This window comes from Myxine glutinosa, chromosome 1 (genome assembly GCF_964187855.1).
Source record: "Myxine glutinosa chromosome 1, kmMyxGlut1.1, whole genome shotgun sequence".
Lineage (NCBI taxonomy): Eukaryota > Metazoa > Chordata > Myxini > Myxiniformes > Myxinidae > Myxine > Myxine glutinosa.
Window position 1 is genome coordinate 297,277,121 of NC_136261.1, and position 24,281 is coordinate 297,301,401.

The 24,281-nt window shown below is 40.6% G+C and overlaps 1 protein-coding gene across 1 annotated transcript; it reads right to left on the reverse strand.

The window, feature by feature from the left end:
- Positions 1-1,460: 1,460 nt before the first annotated feature.
- LOC144889811 (uncharacterized) lies at positions 1,461-20,353 on the reverse strand. Its single transcript, XM_078771010.1, has 4 exons — positions 20,077-20,353; positions 3,022-3,087; positions 2,344-2,556; positions 1,461-2,173 (listed from the first exon to the last, which is right to left on the reverse strand). The coding sequence occupies exons 1-4, from the start codon at positions 20,128-20,130 to the stop codon at positions 2,069-2,071; spliced, it is 438 nt and encodes a 145-aa protein (XP_078627136.1). The 5' UTR covers positions 20,131-20,353; the 3' UTR covers positions 1,461-2,068.
- Positions 20,354-24,281: the final 3,928 nt, after the last annotated feature.

The following is a 24,281-nucleotide window of genomic DNA, read 5'->3' on the forward strand; positions in this document are numbered from 1 at the left end:
AGAGAGATTACTGGAATTATAGATAGATGTCTTCTTGCTTTTCTTTACCTCTGCCACCAAAGGTGGATGGAGGTTATGTTTTCACCCCTCTCTGTTTGTCTGTTTGTGAACAAAATATCTAAAGAAGCTGTAGACGGATTCGGACGAAATTTGGCGGAGATGTAGTGTATGTGCAAGGACGAACTGATTAGATTTTGGTGAATATCAGGATTCTGATCCGGCTACTAGAATTTTTAAAAGTGATTCTTCACCATTGGGAGATAGGATATCTATCTCCAACGATACATAGCAGGATATCTCAAAGAGTTGTGGACGGATTTGGACGAAACTTGGTGGACCGGTTGGGCGTCTGACGAGGATGATTCGATTCAATTTTGGTGAAGATCTGAGTATGGATTCGGATATGAGAATTATTTAATTTTTAAGTGATTCTTCACCATTGGGAGATAGGGCCAAAAACTATACAAAGTGGGATATCTCAAAAAGTTATAGATGTATTTGGACGAAACTTGTTGGACCGGTTGTGTGTGTGACGCGGAAGAATCTATTCAATTTTGGTGAAGATCTGGATCCAACTCGAAGAATTTTAAAGTGATTCTTCACCATTGAGTGATATGGCCAACCAATTGGAGGTACGGTATTCTCTCTACTGAGTGCCGTTCTAGTTTTCTCCTGCATTTTTTTTTCTTTCATTTTTTCATTTTTTCCTTTTCCTGCAATTCAACCTCGTCCTGTTGCTTTTATTGAAGGAAATAAATGTTGTTTTGATTGATTGATTGATTGACTCTCCACCCTCCAATACCTGTCCTAATTGAAGTGAGCTGTTAACCCTTTGCGTACGGGATTTTTTTTTTGATAAAAAATACCCCCGGCACGGAATTAATTTGGCATTACGGGAATACAACCACGTACTGACGATCTATTTATAGGTATAGTCGATACAACAACAAACAACAGGCATTTTAAAGCCATTTTCCTTGCAAGAGCGGGGGTTAGTCTTGCGGTTAGCCTTACAAAACTTTTTCGCGGGTTGCGGCACTGGACGTCATCCGTACTCAGAGGGTTAAAGATGACAAATAAATACGAGTTCGCTTTGTCCTGCATAAATTCCAAATTCCTGCCGCCTTCAGTCAAATGTTAGGCCTAGCCAGCCATTTGGGTTAGAGACTTACCAAAAACTAATGCCACGAGAAGGTGGGAATAATTGTGGCATTGAAGTAGTCAGCGTTGTAGTAGTAGCAGTAATAGTAGCAGTAGTATTAGTACCGGTAGTAGTAGTAGTAGTAGGAATAGTAGTAGTCGTACATAAAGGACCAATACATTTTTGATCATTTTCTTTGCTGAAGAATAATACCTTGGTGGTTTTATTGTTGGAAGATTACCACTGCTGTTCCTGTGAGTCCAAATAACCTCCTCCACCTAATTTTGATGACTATTCAAATACACAGAGGCAATGTAGTACAATTTTAAAATAGTGATGCTTTATTAATGATCTGTTTTCTTTTTACAAAATGAGAATAAAAACTGCACGATATATAATATAGTTTAAAATATAAAAACATTTTTAAAATGTTTAAAAAAACCAAAAACAATGTGAAAACATTTTATATTGTAAATATGTTTAATCGAGGTAACATGAAAAGGTAATACTATAGTTTATCTGTTATTGCTCATCTGTAGTAAAGCTTTATATACTGCATTACCGCATTGACTTGTTTCACGTATAATAAATAGACAAACAATGTAGTGGGAAAAAATTGTTTATCTTGTGGTTCGTGGAAAAGTGTTTAATTACCCTAATCGTAGAAACATAAATAGTTTTCATCAGCGATAATATAGTCGTTACGGATACAATAAATTTGTCATCGGACACTTTCACAGATCAAAATAAATACAATTAAATAAATAAGCATTCATAAAACAAAGTGGGAGAACTTATTGATTGTTGCATGCAAGGGGCGTTTGCAAATTACCAAGAAATGCTTTGAAAAGTCATAATCTGGGTTAGGTTATACAGGGTATATTTCCGCCTTAGTTTCTTCACCAATCATTCAACTATGCCAAACAATCAACACTTTTGCCTTCCTGAGGATGCAGGGTATGCCCGCTGCAAGTGATGAAGTTCTCCAAGAGCTTTGTTCACAATGGATTCCTTCTGCCCTTTTGTTTTAAGCTGCAAAAGAAGGGACACCGATGAGTGACAATGAGTCGGAGTCTATCCGGTTTTAGGTCCAGCATTACATGGAGGTTGAGAAACCATAATGGACCAAATCAATAGTTCATTTACAAGAACTAGGCAGGAACAAGGGTCGGGCAGAGCAAGTCAGGGAAAATGCAACCAACCTTTTTAGAAGCTTTTCGAATTTTGTGAAGCTGATTTGAGCCTTTTGAGTTATGTGAAGTTTTACATGATCGATGCTCTCCCTTGATCGCTTCTTGAACATTACCAAATGCAATCCTAAGTTTCCGCAGCTCCCTATCCTTGTTATCCATGGAATTGAGCACATCCATGTACAGGTTGACGAATTCCTGGCATATGCATTGCATATGTGATGCCTGTTTGCCAAGACAAAATCAAGACATAATAATACTACTGTACAGCCATATGAATGATTTAATGCGTACATTGCATATCGACCTAGTTCAAATTAACGTCATTCAAAAATTATTTTGGCAAATTCTTGTATATCTTAACACCGTACAGTTACTTTTCCATTCCATTCACTTCGATTGAAATTTTCAATAAATTCCTACAGTTGCTTCACAATTATAACAATTTGATTTATAAGTAGGTACTCTTTGCCCATAGTAATGGCCCAGAGGCCTACTCTTGGAAGAGATACCTGTAGCAAGCGATTTTATTTAAAGTTTACATGTGAATGCAAATGGGACAGTCAACTTTAAATTGCATACATAATGGCACAGCATTCACTGTTTGTGCCACAAGACGGCAGTTTTATTGTGCGCAATATCATAATTTCCGTACTAAGCTCGTGAGGCATCAAAAAGAATTATCCTTACTTCAATCAACTGGAACCGCAGTGGGTCGAGAATGATGGTGTTGTCATAATCTTCGTCAATTTTCACCTGGAATAGCGAAAACGAAATGATTATTGTTAATCAATGGCGGTTCAAATTCGACCTAGACCCTTGCTTGTAAGTAACCAAGATGGTATGTAATATTTTCAGGCAATCATCACCTTACTGTGCAGCCAATCGACTTGATGCTTTCATCAAACAGAAATTACATTATTATTTGTCGTTTTTTTACCGCCACCCTTTGTTAACTCACTGGCCACTATCTTGATTTTCAGCACATACAGTCACGTGAAAAAGTAAGTACACCCCATGTAAAGTTTTGACTTTTTCAACATATTTCAACATACAGCTATTTGATCTTCATTTCAACAATATTGATAGACAATGGTGATATACTAGAACGCCATTCAGTAGAACGCATACTCCCACCGTGGGTTTAGTTGGAATAATACGTTTTGTTTAACATCCCCTCTCCCCAAAACAATAAATGAAAAAGAAAGTAAGCCCTAACTGTCAGAGAATTAATTTTGATATATCTCGGAATTAAAGGAGAAAAACATCATTTAAGAATAAGATTAAAAGCTTTAATGCAGTAAAACAGAAAAAATCTTTCCCAGAAAAATTCCAAAAACATTCCTGGATCTGGAATAATATCCTGAGCTTCACCAAAAACTAATCAATTCTTCCTTATCCCAAGGGCAATCATCCCACCAACTTTCATCCAAATCCATTCAGAACTTTTCCAGATATCTTGTTTACAAACACATGAACATACAAACACACACACACACACGGACGGACACGATCGAATGCGTTACTCCCTGGCGGGAGTAATAAACCTAAAAATCGCAGAGCCAGAACCAGAATTATTTATTTGGTCTGGGAAGTCTATGCGACGTTTCTTCTTCTTCAACCTCTCACAACCCTGGGTGAATATGCGATCTTTTTTTTTAAAGTTGGAATTTTGCCAAATCTGTTTTATTCGTTTGTTAATATACCTCAGCTATTGACAAATCTGGAACTGTCTTTATAAGTTCATCAAATACTGACACCGCGAATGACATTCGCTGAGCTAAATGTTGATAATGATATCTCTTCTGAGGTTAAAAAAAAAAGAAAAAAGAAAAGCTTTAAAGCATTATACGTATCAAACGATACATTTTATGAAACGGGGAAACCTAATACACACTTTGGTGGTTTTAAAATGACAGCATATGTCTTTATTAGAAGAAAAAAAAATGAACATTGAAGACGACGCTGCTAAAAAAAATACACTGCTCTAACGCATAACCACGAGTTTAAACTACATTTACAACACATATGAAACTATTTTCATATCACAATGTTAAATATAGAATATATAGAAGATAATGTTTAAAAAAAAATGAGCCCTATCTTCCAATGGTAAAAAATCATTCAAAAAATTGCTGGATCGGGAATAATATCCTGAGCTTCACCAAAAACTAATCAATTCTTCCTTATCCCAAGGGCAATCATCCCACCAACTTTCATCCAAATCCGTTCAGAACCTTTCCTGATATCTTGTTCACAAACACACGAACACACACACACACACGGACACACGGACACACGGACACGAGTGAATGCATTACTCCCTGGCGGGAGTAAATATAGCAAATATCATGAAACATTTAGATTTTGTAGTGCATTGTATAATTTAAATAAACATAAATGCAAATTTCGCATGTGGAAAAAGTAAGTACACCCCTACATTTATCACTACTTCAAATACCTAAAATTCGAATCAGGTGCACCAGCTCATGTGCAAATGATTAGAACATCGTTAAAGAGGATCTTGGAGGAACCTGTCTTATTTAAACCTCAGACATTTCGTTTGGTTTGCTCTTTGTAGATGAAGTGTGCGGCAGCACCATGCCTAGATCAAAAGGGCTCTCTGGGGCCTTCAGAAAGAAGGTTATAGATGCCTACGAGTCTGGGAAGGGATTTAAAAAGATCTCCAAACAATTTGAAATCAATCATTCGACTGTCCGGAAGATCATCTACAAGTGGAGAAGATTCCAAACAACTGCCAACTTGTTCAGGCCATGCCGCCCCAGCAAGTTCAGCCCGAGAGAAGACCGCAAGATGCTGAAAGAAGTCTCTAAGAACCCCAGAATGTCATCACAGGACCTACAGGTAGCTCTTGCCACTGTTGATGTCAAAGTGCATGAGTCTACCATTAGAAAGAGGCTGCACAAATTTGATCTCCATGGGAGGTGTGCCAGGAGGAAACCTTTGCTGTCCAGAAAGAACATCAGGGCAAGACTAAAGTTTGCCAATGAACACCCAGGCAAAGACCAGCACTTCTGGAGCAATGTGCTCTGGACAGATGAGTCAAAGGTAGAGCTATTTGGCCACAGTACCAGAAGACATGTTTGGCAAAAACCAAATACAGCATTTGACCACAAGAACCTGATACCAACTGTAAAGCATGGTGGTGGAAATATTATGGTTTGGGGCAGCTTTGCTGCATCAGGGCCTGGGCAGCTCACCATCATAGAATCCATCAAGAATTCTTCATTGTACCAGAGGATGCTTGAGGATAATGTGAGGCCATCTGTCGGTAAGTTGAAGCTCAACCGAAGGTGGACCTTGCAACATGACAATGACCCTAAACATACCAGTAAATCCACCAAGGAATGGCTGAAAAGAAAGAAATGGAGGGTTCTGGAATAGTCAAGTCAAAGCCCGGATCTAAATCCCATCGAGATGTTGTGGGGGGATTTGAAACGAGCTGTGCATGCAAGAAACCCCTCAAACATCGCCCAGCTGAAAGAAGTCTGCATGGAGGAGTGGGCAAAAATTTCTCCCAGTCGATGTCAGAGACTGGTAGACAGATATAAGAAACGCCTACTTGAGGTTGTTTCTGCCAAAGGGGGCAATATCACCTATTGGAGCCAAGGGTGTACTTACTTTTTCCACGTGCTAAATTTGCATTTATGTTTATTTAAATTATACAATGGACTACAAAATGTAAATGTTTCATGATATTTGTTGTATTATATCACCTTTATCTATCAATATTGTTGAAATGAAGATTAAATAGCTGTATGTTGAAATATGTTGATAAAGTCAAAACTTTACATGGGGTGTACTTACTTTTTCACGTGACTGTACATTCAAGTAGGAGACACGTGATTGATTAATAGTATTGATTGCCAAATCTATCAAGAAGAAAATCCCCATAAAAAATGATGAATCTACATATCGCTATTACTTATGTCGTTTCCAAGCAAATGTCTCCGTCATAAAGTTCATTTTCACCAAAACCATTCAGTCGACATATAAACTTGTTCTGGAATACATTAATTGCTTCAAACATCATCATGATGTACGAGTTTAAACTAGAACGCACTCCATTGAGGTGCCGACTCACACTGTGCCACTCTGGATGCCTCTAACCTATACTGTCGCATGGCCAAAGTGTTGAGGAAATATCTGAATTAATTTTCACTTAATTTTTTTTTTCCTGAACCCAAAGTTGAATTCGTCCGAGACATTCAAAATATGAAGCTCTGTGCCAAATTTAGCGATTGTCGCTGCCATCGATGTCCAGCTATTCTGCCGACAAACAGACAAACAAGTAAACACGCCCACGGGATCAGAGCAATACTCACGTACTGCCGTGTAGCCTCTGTAGGCCTCTGTAGGCCATTCCTTGCCTACAGAGGCCATCATCTGCACGATTTAAAGTAAAACGCCAACAAATACTGATATAAGATAATTAACCGTATTTTAAAGTGAAAAGCTGCAAATATCAATTTTTTAAAGGTTGTATAGAATATTTTCACAAATATAAGTTTCTCTATACTAAAACAGGATAACACCTCCTCAGTCGATTGATATACATTTTAAATAGTCCACTATGTTGGCCTACCTGGCTGCTAAGAGCTTCATGTGACGTGTTACAAGCTGAGCTAGTGGAGAAGTTCTCAGAGGTTTACTTTGCAATCGCCCAATACTTCTTGAAGATAAAGACCATGATATTATCTAAAGAGGACTTTAAAGCCCCATTATGGGAGAGGAATGTTTGCAGCATGCAGGGATATTGCTTCAAATTTCTTATATTTATGCGTCAATTAAACCCCTTCTTCAATCTCAGCACAAAATGTACAATTTATCATGAATAAATCCAGCTAGGTGTGCATATTATTGTCAGGGCCAAAACTACAATAGCAGCAGTTCTTTGACCTCCTCGTCACTCTGCCAGGCCATTAATTTTTCAATCTATCAATGCATGCTCTCAGAAAAGAAGCAGAGAGTACAAGATGATCACATTCAATGTGATTGCTCTGGAAGTTCTTCATATATATATATATAATTACTGTTACATTAAAGTAATCCACTCTTTTTCCCTCTTTTTTTTTTTTTATTGCCTTGCTATTATGTTAAGGGCTGGCAGGGTAGCCTAGAGTTATGCGCACTCGCCTTGATTCTCGGCCTAGCTATAAACTGTCATTCTAGTATCTCACAGGTAGAACTAGGCAGGAACAAGAAGATGAAGATGCAATAACGATCTGGCAAATAACCTACTGTAGCTAAAAGTGCATGTGTTAACGTTTCTTCAAGAAAAGTAAGATACAGGTGACTGCAACGTTACCTTTATGGATGTGTAGCTGCATGAACGCCTTTCCTAACTTTGCCTCTCCTCTCTATTACATACTTAACATTACTTTTGAACACTTTGAGTTTTCTTCCTTGACCACTTCCATTGTTTATACTCTAATACCAGTTTTGTGATATCCTCTTCAAAGTCTTGCATACAGCTCTTGCAGAGACTAATCTGCCCCGTGGAGCAGCCTTCACTAGCTATGACTTTGATACATATATATATATATATATATGCTTGTCCTATGATATTACCTTCCAGGAAGCCATAGTATTCACCACACGACCATGATATCACCACCAGAGGTGTCACTAGCTTCCAAAAATTGGGGCCTTCAAGCTTCAAATCCCACCTCCCCCAATAAAACATTTAGCACAGTGGAACGTGTGGAAAAATAACAGCACTTTTTTGTATTTTGAATAAGGCCTATTTCAAGTTCAACCTTTGTGAATTCAAACGATGAATAAAATTTGCAAACTCTTCTTGATTCTGTAAAAGCACAAACTTACATTTTACATCGGCTATTGAACATTTCAAATATCACCTTTACTTTTTTGGGGGAAGTGTCAGTGTGGACCGTCTGCTGTGCATCATTGCAAAGCGCTCAATGATGGCATCCTCCGACACAGATTCCAGCGCAACTTTTTCCATTCATAAGCATCGCAAGGTTCTATAGTCTGTTCTCCCATTGTACTTCTCAGGCATGTATCTAGATGTCTTTATGCACTTCATGATCTTTCACAACTGCAGCTACTCACTGGGAGAGTAAGCACTTCTTACACCATGTTTTAATGGTTGGAAACATGACAAAGTCTAAGCACTGATACGCATCTTTCATGATGAGATTTACATACTTTTCTTGTTTATACGAGCCAGGTAATTTTTGGTCTATCATAGTCCAAGTGGATAAAATAGATTTGGGGAACTTGCCCCATGGGCCAATTCCCAGGACACCCCTGCTCACCACTGTGTTATAGTCCTTCTGCAGAGGTGGCACTTTGATTGCATGACAACTTGCATGACAACCAATCACAGTGCACTACAACAACTAATGACTGTATTATGGAGGAATTCATGATTACCTCCATCACCGAAGGTGGACATAGGTTATGTTTTCACCCCTGTCTGTTTGTTTGTTTGTGAACAGGATATCTCATAAAGTTGGAAACAGATTCGGCCGAAATTTGCTGGAGAGGATGGGTATGTGACAAGAACGAAATTATTCGATTTTGATAAAGATCTGAATCTGGATCGTGATTCTTCACCATTGAGTGATATGGCCAAAACGATATATAGCACGATATTTCAAAACATTGTGGACTGATTATGACAAAACTTAGTGGATGAGTTGATTAGGCGACAATAACGAGCCAATTTGATTTTGATTCGGGCCTGAATCCAGATCTGGCCTATTAGTGGCTACAAAACGTAAACTGTTCAACCTGCCGGAAGTATGCGCTCTACCGAGTGCTGTTCTAGTTACATATACTAGGGCATGCCCGTACTATATATATATATCTAAAATTATATCCCCCCCCTCTATTTACATGAAATGGTTTGGTCCATTCGCAAAGCCAAAGCGAACGGCTTGCGAGTACGGTGACAATCCCCCCCCCCCCCCCCTCTATTTACATGAAATGGTTTGGTCCATTCGCAAAGCCAAAGCGAACGGCTTGCGAGTACGGTGACAATCCCCCCCTTCTATTTACATGAAATGGTTTGGTCCATTCGCAAAGCCAAAGCGAACGGCTTGCGGAGTTTGGTAAATAAATCGCCATAGCTCGGTAACTACTTCTCCGATTAATATGAAACCTTGAAAAGGCACATCCTCGGGTCCCCAGCAATATACCTGGCAAGTTTCAAGTATATCGGACCCGTGGTTGTCGAGAAACAGCGGTCACAGACAAACGACACACACACACACATACACACAGAGATTACTGGAATTATAGATACTAGGATGTGCCCGTACGTGGGTGCCCGTACGTGCGTGCAAAAAAGCATGCGTGCAAACAACAACAACAAAAAAAAACTTTGAAACCACGTGGCAGTAACGACCACAGAACCCCCCCCCCCTCTATTTACATGAAATGGTTTGGTCCATTCGCAACGACCACAGAACCCCCCCCCCCCCCCCTCTATTTACATGAAATGGTTTGGTCCAAAGCGAACGGCTTGCGGAGTTTGGTAAAGAAATCGCCATAGCTCGGTAACTACTTCTCCGATTAATATGAAACCTTGAAAAGGCACATCCTCGGGTCCCCAGCAATATACCTGGCAAGTTTCAAGTATATCGGACTGGTAGTTGTCGAGAAACAGCGGTCACAGACAAACACACACACACACACACACACACACAGAGATTACTGGAATTATAGATAGATATGAGATGCGATTCTATCATATATTATTTCTTCTTTTTCCATAATTATTTCCAATACTCATTTAATTCTTTCAATTTTGCTTTTAAAAAAACTTTATGACCATGAACACTTCAGTATTTTATTTTTCTAATTTTTTATCATAAGCTGATTTAACTTTTCAAGTCGGTCACCATCGTAGCAATGGGGACAACATTGCATTATCAGGCATGACTCATTTCCTTTCAAAAGTGTGGTTTGTAACATTTTTTCACCACATCCAGTTCATATAGTGCCTTCAGAAAGTATTCACACCCCTTCACTCTTTCAAATTTTGTTGTGTTTCAGCCTGAATTTAAAATGGATTATATTGATCTTTTATGTCACTCATCTCCACATAATACCCCATAATGTCAAAGTGGAGTTTTTTTTAGAAACTTTTACAAAATAGTAAAAAAATGAAAAGCTAAAATGTCTTGAGTCAATAGTGTATTCAACCCCTATGCTATGACACTCCAAATTGAGTCCAGATGCATCCAATTTCCTTTGATCATCCTTAAGATGTCTCTACAACTTGATTGGAGTCCACTTGTGGACAATTCAATTGATTGGATATGATTTAGAGGGAAACACAACTTTCTATATAAAGTCCACAGTTGACAGTGAATGTCAGAGCAGAAACTCTACCATGAAGTCCAAGGAACTGTCCGTATAACTCCGAGATATAATTTTAAGGAGGCATAGACCTGCGGAAGGGTATAAAATAATTTGTGGAGTGTTCAAAGTTCCCAAGAGCACAGTGAGCTCCATCGTTAGGAAATGGAAAAGATATGGAACTACTCAGACTCTTCCTGGAGCTGTCCGTCCAACTAAACTGAGCAATCGAGCAAGAAGATCCTTGGTCAGGGAGGTGTCCAATAACCCAATGACCCACTCTGACAACTACAGAGTTCCTTGGCCGAGATGGGAGAACCTGCCGGAAGAACAACAGTCTCTGCAGCACTTCACAAATGTAGGCTTTATGTGAGAGTGACCAGATGGAAGCCACTTCTGAGAAAAAGGCACATGACAGCATGCCTGGGGTTTGCAAAAAGTCATGAGAAAGACACAGAGCATGAGGCTAAATATTCTGTGGTCTGATGAGACGAAAATTGAACTCTTTGGCCTAAATGCAAAGCACTACATCTGCTGGAAACTGTGCACAGCTCATCACCCACCTAACACCATCCCTACGGTGAAGCATGGTGGTGGCAGCATCAAGCTATGGGGATGCTTTTCAGCAGCAGGGCTGCGCGACTTGTAAGGATAGAGAGAACAAAGAATGGAGCCAAATACAGGCAAATCCTTGAGGAGAACCTGCTTCAGAGAGAAAAGAGGCCTTGGATTGCGGCGAAGATTTCGTTCCAACAGGACAATGACCCCAAGCATACAGCCAAAGCAACAATGGCATGGCTTCAGAACAAGAACATGAAAGTCATTGAGTGGCCCAGCCAAAGCCCAGACTTGAATTCCATTGATAATCTGTGGAAAGACTTGAATATTTCTGTTCACGACGCTCCTCATCCAACTTGAAAGAACTTGAGCAAATCTGCAAGGAAGTATAGGAGAAACTCCCCAAATCCAGATGTGCAAACCTGATACAGATATACCCAATAAGACTCTAGGCTGTAAGCGCTGCCAAAGGTGCTTCTACAAAGTAATGACCCAGAGGGTTGAATACTTGTGTCAATTGGATTTCTCTGCAGTTCATGTGTAATTATTTTGTCAAATTTTCTGAAAAAGAATTCCACTTTGACATTATGGGACATTTTGACATTTTTTGAATACTTTGACATTTGCAATTTGTTGACATTTCCACTTTGACACTTTTGACATTATCATTTGAATTCCACTTTGACATTTGATCTGTCGATCAGTGACCAAAAATCTCAATTCAATCCATTTTAAATTCAGGCTGTAACGCAAGAAAATGTGAAAAAGTCAAGGGGTCTGAATACTTCCTGAAGGCACTTTATGTACGTACATATTCATTAACAGTGTTTGGCGATTGCATATCGGAGTAAAACAAGGGTTCTGTGTGTCTGTAGAAAAAGAGGCATATTAATCCAAAATGTTTGATTTCAGGGCAGCAAATGTAAAGTTAATTTCACAGTACTAACTGGAATGGCACTCGGTAGAGAGCATACTTCCGCCAGGCTGACCTTTACATTTTGTGTCCCACTGACAGGCTGGATCTGGATCTGGATCTGAACCTTAAACAAAATCTAATCCGCTTGTTCTTGTCACCTAACCAACTCATCCACCATGTGTTGTCATAAGTCATCCATAACTTCTTGAGATATCATACTATATATCGTTTTTAGCCCTATCAATTAATGGTGAAGAATCACTTTAAAAATTCTCTAATCCCGATCCGGATTCAAATCTTCACCAAATCTATTCATTTCATCCTTGTCAACATGCACTACCTGTCCACAAAGTGTCGTCCAAATTTGTCCATAACCTTTTGCGATATCCTGTTCAAAGGCAGACAAACATACAAGGTGCCTTCAGAAAGTATTCACACCTCTTGTCATTTTTCATATTTTGTTGCGTTACAACCTGAATTTAAAATGAATTAAATCGACATTGTTTGTCACTCATTTACACATAATACCCCATAATGCAAAAGTGGAAACTTTTATTTAGAATTTTTTACAAAATAATTAAAAATGAAATACAGAAATATCTACTTTACATAAGTATTCAACCCCCTTTACATAACCTTAACATAAGTATCCAATACTTCGTAGAAGCACCTTTGGTAGTGATTACAGCTTCGAGTCTTCTTGGGTATGTCTGCATCAGCTTTGCACATCTGGATTTGGGAAGTTTCTCCCATTCTTCTTTTTAGATTTGCTCAAGCTCCGTCAGGTTCGATGGGGAGTGTCGGTGAACTTCAACTCTTTCCACAGATTCTAAATGGGATTCAGGTCTGGGCTTAGACTGGGCCACTCAAGGACTTTCACATTCTTGTTCTGAAGCCATTCTAGTGTTGCTTTGGCTCTATGCTTGGGGTGATTGTCCTGTTGGAAATATTCACCATAGTCTAAGGTCTTTTGCACTCTGAAGCAGGTCTTCTCAAGGATTTTGGCTCCATTCAATGTTCCCTCTATCCTTACAAGTCTCCCAGTCCCTGCCACTGAAAAGCATCCCCATAACATGATGATGCCACCACCATCCTTCCCGGTAGGGATGGTGTTCGATGGGTTATGTGCTGTGCTCGGTTTCCATCAGACATAGAGCTTTGCATTCAGGCCAAAGGGTTCAATTTTCGTCTCATCAGATCACAGAATATTTTGCCTCATGCTCCGAGTCTTTCATGTGCCTTTTTGCAAATGCCAGGCATGCTGTCATGTACCTTTTTCTCAGGAATGGTTTCACTCAGGCCACTTTCACATAAAGCCTAGATCTTTGAAGTGCTGCAGAGACTGTTGTCCTTCCGGCAGGTTCTCACATCTCAGCCAAGGAACTCTGTAGTTCTGTCAGAGTGGTCATTGGGTTTGTGGTCACCTCCCTTGACCAAGGTCCTTCTTGCCTGGTATGCTCAGTTTTGTCAGATGGCCAGTTCTAGGAAGAGTCTGGGTAGTTCCATAATCTTTCCATTTCCTAATGATGGAGCTCACTGTGCTCTTGGGAAATTTAAATACTCAAGAAATTGTTTTATACCCTTTCTCAGATCAATGCCTCCTCACAATTCTATCTCAGATTTCTGCGGGCAGTTCCTTGGACTTCATGGTAGAGTTTCTTCTCTGGCATGCTCTGTGAACTATGGGACCTTATAAAGAAAGGTGTTTCTTTCCAAATCATGTCCAATCAATTGAATTGGCCACAGGTGGACTCCAATCAAGTTGTAGAGACATCTCAAGGATGAATGAATGAATGATCGTTTTTTAAGGCCATTTTCCCCACTAGAGCAGGGGTTAGCCTTGCGGATCCCATGACAATCATGGTTCCGTGTTTGAGGCAATGTTTTTATGGCCGGATGCCCTTCCTGACGCCAACCCTTGGTCGCCTCTTGTGATGCGCAGGGATACAGTGTACCTATTCTAAACCGGGGTACACACCGGGATCATTCATCCCAGCAAGCTGGTACTCAATTTGCCGACCTCGGAAGGATGACAAGCTGAGTCAACCCCCCTGGCGTTAATTCAGCGATCGACCGGGATTCGAACTCAGGATCATAGGATCCCAAGCCGGCACCCTAACCGCTAAGCCAACACCAGATATAGACATTTCAAGGATGATCAAAGGAAATTGTTGGATGCACCTGAGCTCAATTTGGAGTGTCATAGCAAAGGGGTTGAATACTTATTGACCCAAGACATTTCAGGTTTACACTTTTAATTTATTTGTGAAAAATTCAAAAAATAAAAATGTCCACTTTGATATTATGGGGTATTATGGGTAGATCAGTGACAATAAATCTAAATTTAATGCATTTTAAATTCAAGCTGTAACACAACATAATGTGAAAAAGTCAAGGGTTGTGAATACTTTTGGAAGGCACTGGAGTCCATGACTGGAGCCTTCAACATAAAAAAGAAAATAGATCTAAGCATCTGATACAAAACAAAATATTTGGAAATTTACTTGGTGGCGTATCTTTGTTCACAGTCTAATTTCCAGGACAGTCAGTTTTGGTCACTCAAAGCTAAATTGGCTCCATGTTCAAATATGCTCACTCTGCATTTATGTCGTTCGTGTTTCCTATTTATCGGAATCCTACAGGATTTCTTGCACCGTGGTTTTGGTTGTTTAATTTAATGTTCATTGCAGAGCAAGTCGAACTGCTGTACAGAGGAAACAACTCGTGAAATATACCACAAAGACAATTTGCCCCAAGATATTGTGGAGATGTCAAAGCAAAGCATTTTTTTGTTATATCTGGGACAGTCTGATGGACACGTAGAAAAAGTTGCACATCCGAGTATAACATGGCCCAATTACTTGTCCTCATATTGGACCAAACATTATCCGAAAAAACATGTGCCAACTCCAAAGAACAGCAATCGGTAGAGAGCATAACTCCAACAGGCTGAACAGTTTTACATTTTGTATCCCACTGACCGGGTAGATCTGGATCTGAACCTGAACCAAAATCGAATCGGCTTGTTCTCGGCCTACCATACTCATCCACCTAGTTTCGGCGGAATCCGTCCCTAACTTTTTGAGACATCGCATTGCATATCAGTTTTAGCCCGATCGCTCAATGGTGAAGAATCACTTAAAAATTCTCTGATCCGGATCCGAATTCGGATCTTCACCAAAATTGAAAATCAATTCTTCCTTTTCACACACCCAACCTGTCCACCAAGTTTCGTCCGAATCTATCCACAACTTTTTGAGATACCTTGCTATATATCGTTTTTGGCCCAATCTATCAATCATTTTTTAAATTCTCAGATCCTGATCCGGTTCTTTACCAAAATCTAATAATTTCGTCCTAGTTACATACACAACGTCTCCACCAAATTTTGTCCGAATCCATGGGCAATTTTTGAGATATCCTATTCACAGACAGAACAGACAAACAGACAGGGGTGAAAACATTAACCTCTGTCCACCTTCGTTGGTGGAGGTAAATACTTTTACATAAATACAGTCACGTGAAAAGGTAAGTACACCCCATGTAAAGTTTTGACTTTTTCAACATACACTACTCACAATAAGTTAGGGATATTGCAGGAGTATTTTTTTTTTTTGGAGGGGTTCAGGTTAGGGTATTGAAATCAAGAATGCTGTGTTTTTTCACACTCATTAATAACCATAGAATTAGGACCAACAACGTTTTTCAACATAATTAATACACAAAATCAACCACACCGAAGAACCTGCCAATATCCCTAACTTATTGTGAGTAGCGTATTTCAACATACAGCTATTTGATCTTCATTTCAACAATATTGATAGATAAAGGTCCCTCTTCCAAATAAAGGTCCCTCTTATCTGTCTCCCTCTTCCAAATCCTGGTGGCGTCTGGTCAAATCTGTTTCTGGTGTTTGTTCCCCCTCCATCCCCTCGCTTACCTCAAACGGCTACACAGCTGACTCCGCACGTGAAAAAGCTGAATGCCTCAACTCTGTGTTTGCCTCTAAATCTTGTGTCCCAAACCCATCCCTATCTGTACCCACCGTACCCAATCATACCCAGCTGCCCCTGGACTCTGTGTTCTTCCCTCCTGACAAGGTGGAAAAGTTTCTGTCAACCCTCGACTGATTCTGCAACTGGACCTGACGGCATCAGCCCACGGGTCCTAAAATCCTGTTCTTCCGCTCTTTCATTCCCTCTCTCTGTTCTCTTCACCCTCTCTTTTGCTCAAGGTCATCTGCCATCTGCTTGGAAATCAGCCAACATCACCGCTTTACACAAAAAAGGTGCAAAAACAGATCCTAGCAACTACAGACCAATCAGCCTTCTCCCAATTATCAGCAAAGTCATGGAATCCATCATTGTTTCAGATATGAAATCTTTCCTCTTCTCCAATGGCTTGATCTCTGATCATCAATTTGGTTTCAGACCAGGTCACTCTACTCTGGACATGCTGCTTCTGCTGTCTCAACAATGGATGGAGCTCCTCAATGCCAAACAGGAAATTAGAGCTGCCTCCCTTGACATATCACGTGTCTTCGATACGGTCTGGCACCCCGCTCTGCTCACCAAACTCTCCTCCTTTGGTATCCATGGAAATCTCCACGCATGGCTGGCGGACTTCCTCTCTAGTCGTAGTCAACGTGTGGCCCTGAATGGTTTTCTCTCATCTCCTCTTCCTGTTCAACCTGGAGTTCCCCAAGGCAGTGTTCTGGGCCCTGTGCTTTTTCTGGTCTTCATCAATGATCTCTCCGACTCTTGAAAATCCTCTCTATCTCTTTGCTGATGACTCCACTCTCTGCCGCTCCATTCCTCATCCCTCAGATCGGCAGTCTGCAGCCTCCTCACTCTCTGCAGACCTGGACAAAATCACAGACTGGGCAAACAAGTGGAACATGTCTTTCAATCCTGACAAATCTCACACACTTACGATGTCTCTCCGAAAAGACCGACTGGACAACCCTCCCATCCACTTTCTGAATAATCCTCTCCAAGAAGTTCTGTCACTCAAGCTTTTGGATCTCACTATCTGCCATGATCTTTCCTGGGAAAACCACATTTCAAATCTGGCCTCCAAAGCCAGTCGCTGACTGGGCATCCTCCGTCGTGCGAAGTCCTTCCTTGGCACACCTGAGCTCCTCACCACATACAAGGCTTTCATCCGCAGCTCAATGGAATACTGCTCTCCCCTCTGGGCTGGTGCTCCTGCCTCACACCTAGCTTGTCTTCACGCTGTTCAAACCAAAGCGTTCAGAATCATTGGAATCTCCCGCGATGACGCTACCTCCGAGGGCCTTTCACTTACTCACCGCAGGCAGGTTAGTGGTCTTTCTGTCTTCTACCGACTCCTCTCCGGCCTTGCGCCTCCAGCTCTCTCTGGGCTCTGTCCCCCAAATATTCCTACAGGTCGCACAAGATATGCCTGCAACCCTCTTATGGTTAAACTTCCAAAATCAAGACTCTCTGCTCACCTTCACTCCTTCATTCCTCTTTTCTCCCGCCTCTGGAACAAACTCCCTCACTCTCTTCAATCCCACTCCTCCCTCCATGTCTTTAAAACAGCTGTTCACCACCATCTCTTATCTTCCCCCATCCAAAACCTTGATCTTTTCTACCCCCGCTAATTTCACCCCAAATCCACTTTTTTGAAATACCAACTTCTTTCCTGGAAGTCCTTGGTGTCCTTGCGTTTATACTTCTCCCAACCCCCATCCCCCTTCCCATGCCACCTCCCCCCAAGCCCTCTCCCTCCCACACATTCCCGATGTCCCTGCTCTCAAATGTTGTGTTTATGTGCTTCCCCTTCTCTCCCCATCTTGTCTACTGCTCCCCTTTTTATCGACTTTGTTTGTTTGTCTGTTTGATTTGTTTCTGTGATAAATGCTAGCTCTTTCACGAGCCTCGATTCTGCATGCAAAAAAAAAAAAAAATGCCCGTCGGGCAGAGCCGTCTAGAACAGTGTTTGTCCGTCTGCATGCATGTATGTATGTATGTATGTACAGTCAGGTGAAAAAGTAAGTACACCCATGTAAAGTTTTGACTTTTTCAACATATTTCAACATAGCTATTTGATCTTCATTTCAACAATATTGATAGATAAAGGTGATAAAATATAACAAATATCATGAAACATTTACATTTTGTAGTCCATTGTATAATTTAAATAAACATAAATGCAAATTTCGCATGTGGAAAAAGTTGCCCCCTTTGGCAGAAACAACCTCAAGTAGGCGTTTCTTATAACTGTCTACCAGTCTCTGACATCGACTGGGAGAAATTTTTGCCCACTCCTCCATGCAGACTTCTTTCAGCTGGGTGATGTTTGAGGGGTTTCTTGCATGCACAGCTCGTTTCAAATCCCCCCACAACATCTCGATGGGATTTAGATCCGGGCTTTGACTTGGCCATTCCAGAACCCTCCATTTCTTTCTTTTCAGCCATTCCTTGGTGGATTTACTGGTATGTTTAGGGTCATTGTCATGTTGCAAGGTCCACCTTCGGTTGAGCTTCAACTTTCCGACAGATGGCCTCACATTATCCTCAAGCACCCTCTGGTACAATGAAGAATTCCTCGTGGATTCTATGATGGTGAGCTGCCCAGGCCCTGATGCAGCAAAGCTGCCCCAAACCATAATATTTCCGCCACCATGCTTTACAGTTGGTATCAGGTTCTTGTGGTCAAATGCTGTCTTTGGTTTTCGCCAAACATGTCTTCTGGTACTGTGGCCAAATAGCTCTACCTTTGACTCATCTGTCCAGAGCACATTGTTCCAGAAGTGCTGGTCTTTTCCTAGGTGTTCATTGGCAAACTTTAGTCTTGCCCTGATGTTCTTTCTGGACAGCAAAGGTTTCCTCCTGGCACACCTCCCATGTAGATCAAATTTGTGCAGCCTCTTTCTAATGGTAGACTCGTGCACTTTGACAACAACAGTGGCAAGAGCTACCTGTGAGTCCCGTGATGACATTCTGGGGTTCTTAGAGACTTATTTCAGCATCTTGCGGTCTGCTCTCAGGCTGAACTTGCTGGGGCGGCCTGGCCTGAACAAGTTGGCAGTTGTTTGGAATCTTCTCCACTTGTAGATGATCTTTCGGATAGTCGAATGATTGATTTTAAATTGTTTGGAGATCTTTTTAAATCCATTCACAGACTCGTAGGCATCTACAACCTTCTTTCTGAAGGCCTCAGAGAGCTCTTTTGATCTATGCATGGTGACGCCGCACACTTCAACAACAAAGAGCAAACCAAACGAAATGTCTGAGGTTTAAATAAGACAGGTTCCTCCAAGATCCTCTGTAATGATGTTCTAATCATTTGCACCTGAGCTGGTGCACCTGATTCTAATTTTAGGTATTTGAAGTAGTGATAAACGTAGGGGTGTACTTACTTTTTCCACATGCGAAATTTGCATTTATGTTTATTTAAATTATACAATGGACTACAAAATGTAAATGTTTCATGATATTTGTTATATTATATCACCTTTATCTATCAATATTGTTGAAATGAAGATCAAATAGATGTATGTTGAAATATGTTGAAAAAGTCAAAACTTTACATGGGGTGTACTTACTTTTTCACGTGACTGTACATGTCGAACACTCCAAAAGACAACCAAACTTCTTTCAAGTAAATACAAGCCTCTGAAAGAATGTCTCAGTGTGAATAAATTGTCCAATTTAATAAATCAATTATGTGAATAAAATTGCTGCACGAACTTTCATGACTTTCCTAATAAACATCAAGATAAATAATGAACTTTTTAGCATCATTTTTCATACATTCCAATGCAGGTACTTGGAGAAGTTAAAGAAAGCCAATGGAAAAGTTGACCTGTTCGAGAAATCAACTGTTTTGAATTTCAAATGTAGATTTTCGTACACGGCGTCATAATCGATAAATGCGTTGGCTTCACTTACGTAGTCACTGGAGACTTTTTCTATGGCGCTCCGCATTAAAAAGTGGTTCAGCATCTTTTTTAGCTCATTTTCACATTTCTTATCATGAGATGCTCTGCTTTGATGAAGGAGGTCGCTGAATACGAGCACACCAAGCAACGGAAGGTATGAAGTGGCAAACTGGGGGTCAGGAGGGTGGGAGAAATAGATTTGTTAGAAGAAAAGAGTCAAGTTCACCATCGGCCAAGGCCCCACAAGCTTCTTAGAAAACCATGTCAGTTATAAGGAACTTAAGGCTGCGATGCTATCCGGGTTAGTTCAACCGCAGAGGGTGGTTCACCAACCTTGATGCCGCGTAGTTTCTGCTGTTGCATTATCGACTGGTGTTTGAAACGGTATCGATTCTATTTGAGGGACCACTGATACTACTTTAACTTAAGATTGTTACACACAGCAGTTATGTACAGAAAATCCCATGACTGCTAAAATATCCATGATATAATACATAATGAGTTTATTGATCAAATATATACTGCTGGCTTATGTTGGCAAATAAGTTGCAACTAAGCGGTTTCCTAAGTTTCCATTAATGAAAAGACTCCCGTAGTGAGATGTCAGGTCTGAAAAGCTGTCTCAGGTGCTCCATCAAAAGAAAGGTGACAAAGAACCTCTCAGTCTTGCCATGAAGGGATTAAGTAGCACTTGCAGCAAATGCATCCGCTGAACTTCTCAACATCACTCTCCATGTCTTGATGGAACAGAAAGATTGCGGCATCCAAGGACAAGTGGAATGCTGTTGACTGGGAGGGATTTACCCAGGGTACATCAATTGGTTGACCATCATATCCAAAAAGCACTGTTTAGTCCATGAAACGTACAAACTACCTGGCCGATTTGTTTATCGTACAGTTGCTGGTACTCAGACAGCAACCACATTCAAAGATAACAAGCAGGATAACCTGGCGTCAAGCATTCTCCAAGAAGATCGGACCACGTGCTACCCACGGTCCAGGCAGGACATTGTAATTTGTTCATGGTGACAGGCCTACTATTGAGAAAGGGACACCGTGAGACCGTTAAGGTCCACCAACTAATTTTAACAGATGCAACACCCAGGTTTACATGCATCTGTTTTGCAGACAGGCCAATTCATCAAACACGCCAATTCATTGATGAATTGGCCTGTCTGCAATACACGGGGATGTCTGCAGTTTACAGATTATCCGAGATTCGAACCAGGCGAGACAGCTCACATGCAAACCGCTCGGCTGTCCTGCAGTACACCAAAGGTATTTATGTCTGTACAAAAGAGAGTAGTAGAGCATACTCTATGATACAACACTCCATATTAGATAAGTCAAAGATGAGCATACCATTCGAGTATATATATACACCACTGAGCCAGTCCAGATCGGATTTTCAGACCAGGTCAAATTAGATCAGAGGATCAAACTAGCGAAGCCATAAGAGTATTCCAATACCATATTCTTCCATTTTGAGCATTCCTTATTGGATTTATTTTTTAAGTCTTAAACTCATGCATATAAATGAAAGAACTTATATAGCAGGATATGACCTACAACTCCATACTTCTCACCATCACGCTTATTCTTGCTGAGTTAACAATCGCCTGAGTTGCTGCACCGCAGTAGCTGGAGAGAAAAGCTCTTTGATTTCGATAAAGTTAACCCAGGGGCTTTAAATACATCAAGCGGCCGCATGGAAAGTGTACAATCACGTCGTGGATGTTGAGTAGACCACACGTTCCTAGCCTGCCTTACCTGCCTCGCCCTGCCCCGCAGTGAAAAAATTCCACGGTGACTAAGTCTCGCCTTTCCTGACCCTCAATCCTCGGCAATCTTCCATATTCTGCTCCAGCAACTCCTGAGGCTGCATTTTCCTTTTGACCCATTGACTCGACATTTGTTGTCAAATCTGGAGCGTTCATGTTCGACGAAGGAGATTATCATAATTAGATCAAATTCTTCAAAAGACAGCAAAATTAAGTGCAACGACTTGTACAGATCAACAAAATATTGTAAATTTATACATTTTCTTATTAATTATACTTAATTATTTGTTGAAATGTAAAATGTTGTCTTGGACTATTGTGTGCAGTCTCATTCGCAGGACATTCAGACCACCGCTGATAGAGTGACATATATATATATATATATATATATATATATATATATATATATATATATATATATATATATATATATATATATATATTCACCACATATACAGTGTCTTCAGAAAGTATTCGCACCCCTTGATTTTTTTCACATTTTGCTGTTACAGCCTCAATTTAAAATGGATTAAAAAGATATTTTTTCCCACTGATGTACACATAATACCACATAATGTCAAAGTGGAATTTTTAAAAGCAATTTTTACAAATGAATTAAAAATAAAAAGCGTCTTGAGTCAACAGGTATTCAACCCTTTTGCTATGACACTCCAAATTTAGCTCGGGTGCATCCAAATTTCCTTTGATCATCCTTGAGATATCTCTACAACATGATTGGAGCCCACCTGTTGACAATTCAATTGACTGGACATGATTTCGAAAGAAACGCACATTTCCATATAAGGTCCCACAGTTGACAGTGCATGTCAGAGCAGAAACGCCACCATGAAGCCCAATTAACTGTCCATAGAATTCCGAGATAAAGTTGTGAGGAGGCACAGATCTGGGGAAGGGTATAGAATCACCTTTAGAGGCCATTTTTACCCGCAGAGCAGGGGTTGGCCTTTTTGGTTGGTTGGAACATGGAACTACCCAGACTCTTCCTTGAGCTGGCCATCTGACCAAACTGAGCAACCAGACAAGAAGGACCTTGGTCAAATAGGTGACCACGAATCGAATGACCACTCTGACAGAACTACACAGTTCCTTATCTGAGATGGGAGAACCTACTGGAAGAACAACAATCTCTACAGTACTTCACAAATCTAGGCTTTATGAGAGAATGGCCAGATGAAAGCCACTCTTGAGGAAAAGGCACAAGATAGCACACATGGAGTTTGCAAAAAGGCATGAGAAAAACTCAGAGCATGAGGCAAAATATTCTGTTGTTTAATGACAGGAACATTGATCTCTTTGGCCTGTTGGCAAAGAGCTACATCTGGTGGAAACCGAGCGCAGCTTATCACCCATTTAACACCATCCCTGCCGTGAAGCATGATGGTGGCAGCATCATGCTATGGGGATGCTTTTCAGCAGCAGGGCTGTGAGACTTGTAAGGATAGAGGGAACAATGCATGGAGCCAAATGCAGGCAAATCCTTGAGGAGAACCTGCTTCAGAGTGCAAAAGACCTTTGAATGTGGCTAAGATTTACGTTCCAACAGGACAATGACCCCAAGCATACAGCCAAAGCAACACTGGGATGGCTTCAGAACAAGAATGTGAAAGTCTTTGAGTGGCTCAGTCTAAGCCCAGACTTGAATCCCATTGAGCATCTGTGGAAAGACTTGAAGATTGCTGTTCACTGAGGCTTCCCATCCAACTTGACAGAGCTTGAGAACATTTGCAATGAAGAATGGGAGAAGCTCCCCAAATCCAGATGTGCAAAGCTGATACAGACATACCCAAGAAGACTAAAAGATGTAATCACTGCCAAAGGTCCTTCTACAAAGTATTGAATCAGGGGGTTAAATACTTATTTAAATTCGTTGTTTCTCGATTTCATTTTTTTTAATTTTGTCGTAAAATTCTAAAAAATATATTCCACTGATATTATGGGGTATAATGTGTCGATCAATGACCAAAAAATCTCAATTTAATCCATTTTAAATCCAGGCTGTAACACAACAAAATGTGAAAAAGTCAAGTGGTGTGAATACTTTCTGAAGGCACTGTATATATGTTGTATTCATAATCGAGGCTCGTGGAAGAGCTAGTACTAGCGCACTGAATGGATCATTACACAACAGGGCAAAAGGAACAGTAAAGAGAAGTGGGAACACCAACAGCAGAGTTCAAGGCCATGATGGAGAAAGACTTGGAATCATTACACAACAGGGCAAAAGGAACAGTAAAGAGAAGTGGGAACACCAACAGCAGAGTTCAAGGCCATGATGGAGAAAGACTTGGAATCATTACACAACAGGGCAAAAGGAACAGTAAAGAGAAGTGGGAACACCAACAGCAGAGTTCAAGGCCATGATGGAGAAAGACTTGGACAAACAACGAGTGTGTGGAGGAATGCAGGACAGGAG

Coding starts and splice junctions, on each gene's coding strand:
- LOC144889811 (XM_078771010.1), bottom strand. CDS start 20,130: ATGCTGAACCACTTTTTAATGCGGAGCGCCATAGAAAAAGTCTCCAGT. Junction 3,088..20,076: donor AAAAAGTCTCCAGTGACTAC/GTAAGTGAAGCC, acceptor TCGCTATTCCAG/GTGAAAATTGACGAAGATTA. Junction 2,174..2,343: donor TTCGAAAAGCTTCTAAAAAG/GTTGGTTGCATT, acceptor CTTCTTTTGCAG/CTTAAAACAAAAGGGCAGAA.